The 4,006-nt window shown below is 40.7% G+C and overlaps 1 protein-coding gene across 1 annotated transcript in view; it reads left to right on the top strand.

Moving 5' to 3' along the window:
- cyhr1 (cysteine/histidine-rich 1) overlaps nucleotides 1-4,006 on the top strand; it is a 6,401-nt gene that overhangs the window by 602 nt on the left and 1,793 nt on the right. Inside the window, exons 2-4 of the mRNA XM_035681951.1 lie at nucleotides 912-1,006; nucleotides 2,473-2,616; nucleotides 3,896-3,996. Of these exons, the coding sequence (XP_035537844.1) occupies nucleotides 912-1,006; nucleotides 2,473-2,616; nucleotides 3,896-3,996 (340 nt within the window). The remainder of the gene's footprint in view (nucleotides 1-911; nucleotides 1,007-2,472; nucleotides 2,617-3,895; nucleotides 3,997-4,006) is intronic.

The raw sequence follows: 4,006 nt of genomic DNA, 5'->3' as shown, positions 1-4,006 counted from the left end.
AAAGAAAGTAAGAAAGAAAAAAAAAGCCACAACCCCAAAACCCCACACAACAACTCAAACATCCAGAACTCAACCAAAAAACCTTAAATTTTAATCATCTTTTCCACGTCCCTTCAACTCACCACAACAGTCTCCTTAATAACCTCAGACTGCTCTTCAAAGTCAAGTGAACACATTTGTAATTAATCATTGTTCAGTTAGTCTTTAAACATTTACACGCCCTTCTGCAATATGCAAGCACGCACGTTTTAAAAACAGTTATTAACAATACTGTGTAAACACAAGTTGACATTCTTTCCATACACAATACGCTGCCCTTAAAATACACATATATAAAAAAAAAGAGAAGCACAACCAGTGAATAACATTCAATCTGTTAATCTACACATCCCCAGAATTTTTATTCACATTATTCACACAGAAAAGTACACAACTCCAGATGTTTCTCCTTATAAAATCACCCTTTAAGTTGTAATCTTACTGTAATATTTCCAATAGTGCAAACAGTCTTTTTTGACACTACTTTGTTGTTGGGTTGCTTTAGCCAATCCATTGTTATAACTTAACTGGAATTAAAATAGACCCTTAGAAAATACACCTAGCCAAACATGTCGAATCCCTCAAAATTCTGTTTTGATTTGATTATAGTCCCCAAACATTTCCCCAAAATATTTACTTTAAAGTAGTCCCAATGAATAGCCTCAAAGTAAACCACAACCCCTTATAACTAATTGCTTACACATTTGTCATAAGATTCCAGAGAAAGTTTAACTTTTAAGGAGTCATTTTCCAGCTTGCACTAATACTTTTCCCTGTGCCACATCCCACTCAGCATCCATAGCAATAGTTTTTTCCACTTTTCCTCACACACTTTGTCTGACTGCTGCCTCAACTTTCTTTTCCCACCACAGTGTACCAATGGACACCTGATGTGTGCAGGCTGTTTTATCCACCTCCTGGCTGATTCTCGTCTCAAGGAGGAACAGGCCACGTGTCCCAACTGCAGGTACACCAAGCTCCCTGTAGACATGAGCATATTGCACATAGAAATAGTTAGCTGGTTACTTAGGTTGATGATTGTATTCATGAAGTGGATCTGAACATTGTTGTGTATGAATATTGATACATTTAAATGTGATATTTGGGGTGCCCAATTAGCTCATTAGCTCAGTCAGTAGAGCTGGTGATCCATGTACGGAGTTGCTGCAGCGACCAGGGTTCGAATCCGACCTGCATCCCTTTGCTGCGTGTCATCCCCTCTCCCTCTACCCACCTTACCTGTCTATCTACAGCTGTCACTATTGAATAAAGCCAATGTGTCCAAACAGTCCAATTATTTACAAATAATGACTCTTGCAGCCAAATAAATTGGATGGTGTATATTTTTATCAAATCAAATTACTGATCCAAAACATGTTACCCTCTAAATGCTTTTTTCTGCAAATTCTGCGTCAGGAAGTATGTGATGCTAGCTAATAAGGGTTACCTTCAGCTGGGAGAGTTTCAGCTTCGCTACAAGCTCACTTATCTTATAATAAACAAAATAAACTCATAAAAGTAAAAGGAAATATTCCAACACCTACTTTCTGGATTAAAGAGAAAAATGCAACTGTAAACCTCCTGAATTTCTCTCTTTTTATAAAATGATACTAGTATAATTGCCTTCTGTCATCGTAAAACACACTTCATTCAAACTCGACAAAAACAAAATAAAACTCACCAAAACCATCTTGGTTAGTCTTTCCAACTCTGGTGGCTAACTGATCTCCCTCTCGCTCCTCTCCCGCTTGACCCCTCTCCTGTCCCGGCCCGAGCCCACCGTGTCTTCGTCTTGTCGCTGTAAATCACATTCGTACTGTATTCCCTGTCATCATGTTGGTTGAAATAAACCCCTAATTCACAGAGGTAGTTGTGAAAATATTCTGTCTCTACAGCTGTTCCTCTCACTCGTTCTTTGGCTTAGTGTGTGTACTGTGCCGCTGAACATCTGTCGCTGAGCAGCGGCTCGTGTCCTTTAGAAGCAGACAATTAAATTAGCTAAATAACGACAAAATCAAAGGACAAATAAAATGACAAAAATCACCCCAAAAAACAATCTGCAATCCACTCAGCCAATCGCACATAGCTGCTATATCCGTGTAATTGGCCCAACCCTAATAACTAATAGCAGTTAGAATATCAAAAAAGTGCCAGTGACCGAAGATGAGAATGATTTAACTATACTCACATTTCCAAAATTACTTTTTTATCATGGATTTACAGACACAGGAAAAAATAACTTGATTGATTTGTTTTTGCATGTCTTGTCCTACAGTGTGTGTTAAAATTACCACCAACAATTGTCAAAAGCACAACGTAACTTTTCTAATACCCAGACAGCTACCGATGGTCGTGTGCTGTTCACAAACACTCTGTGCATACCACGAAAGTTATATATGGCACTCCACTGAGGTATGACTTGTGTTTGTGTAGGTGTGAGATCAGCAAGAACCTGTGCTGCAGGAACCTTGCCGTGGAGAAGGCTGTCAGTGAGCTGCCGACAGAATGTACCTTCTGCCTAAAACAGTTCCCCCGCTCCAGCTTAGAGAGACACCAGAAAGAGGAGTGCCAAGACAGGTATACACCACACACACACACACACACACACACACACACACATACACAAAAACACTTTTTTTTCCCGAGCTAAGAAATCTTTCATACTTGTAATTAACACTTAACAGAAAGTGTGAAAAGCATCTTAAAATTAGTTCCAATCAGTTTCCCCACAAATGTTCTAAAACTATCACATTGTGCAGCTAGAAACACTTTAATCAGGTTCAAACTCTTTCAGCTTGTGAAGTGAAACATTAACATGGAAGCAGTGCACTTATATAACACAGTATGATTTATATACGGTGGTGTGTGTGTGTGTGTGGTAACTGGGCACAGCATCACACAGGGTTAATTTGGGGAAGATGGAGGACCATGTGACCTGCTGCTGCTGAGCAGAGAACCAGCTGATGTGATTACAGCCTGTGTTTGTTGTGTGTGTGTGTGGTGTGTGTTCGTGTGTGTGTGTGTTGTGTGTGATGTGTGTGGTGGTGTGTGTGATGCTCGGGCCGATTGAATTTGCATGCATGAAATCCTGTGGGGTTGTTGCTATAGCAACAGGTGACCCTGCTTAGGACAGAGATGCCCGTGCTAGTGTTGCCATGACAACAGCCATGGCAGTCACCAGGTGTGTTTGGTGAGGTCAGACAGAAAAATGTGCCGGTCTCCTGTGAGGATCCGACTGCCTCTTACATAAAGACGATGTAGTTCTTTTCAGGAATACCTCCGTTGTTTGTTTTAGGATGTTAAAGGCTGTTTGTGTTGTTACTCAGTATTTAATGTGCAGTAATAACAACCACGGATTACAGATATCTGACGGCACTCTGTTAAAGCAGTGAATCCTGTTTAATGCTGAATCCCCACCTGTTACTCTGTAATACGTGTGTAAGGCAAAACTTTGCACTTAATAGAAGGCGGATTACGTCAGTGTGGTTTTAATTATCCGTGACTCACTAAAGACGCTAACTAGCACCTTTCGCATTATTAATCCCTCACTTGTACTGCAAGAAAGTAACAGGTATTCAGTGAAATGAACCTCAAATCAGGATGTAATTGATACAAATCCACGTCTTTCTTTCTTTGAGGTTGCCTCTCAGCGCTTATCATTAGTGCTGTATTAATTAGCCCCCGCTCACGACCCGCAGTTAATTGGTACCTTTGATATTATGAGTACCTTCCACTTGCTGCAAGAAAGTAACACCTTCCTCACAAAGCACCTCTGTAAAGGATCTAATGTATATAAAGCCATGTCTTTCTTTCCTCAAGTTTCTCTTTTAACTCACTCTTGCCATTATGTTGTCAGGGTGACACAGTGTAAGTACAAGAGGATTGGCTGCCCTTGGCAAGGTCCGTTCCATGAGCTGCCAGCACACGAGAGCGAGTGCTCCCATCCCACCAAGACCGGTACAGAGCT

The sequence above is a fragment of the Morone saxatilis genome, unplaced genomic scaffold (genome assembly GCF_004916995.1).
Source record: "Morone saxatilis isolate NCDOM2014 unplaced genomic scaffold, NCSU_SB_2.0 Contig9, whole genome shotgun sequence".
Lineage (NCBI taxonomy): Eukaryota > Metazoa > Chordata > Actinopteri > Moronidae > Morone > Morone saxatilis.
The sequence above is the reverse complement of the archived record's forward strand: the minus strand, read 5'-3'. Positions and strand labels throughout refer to the sequence as shown.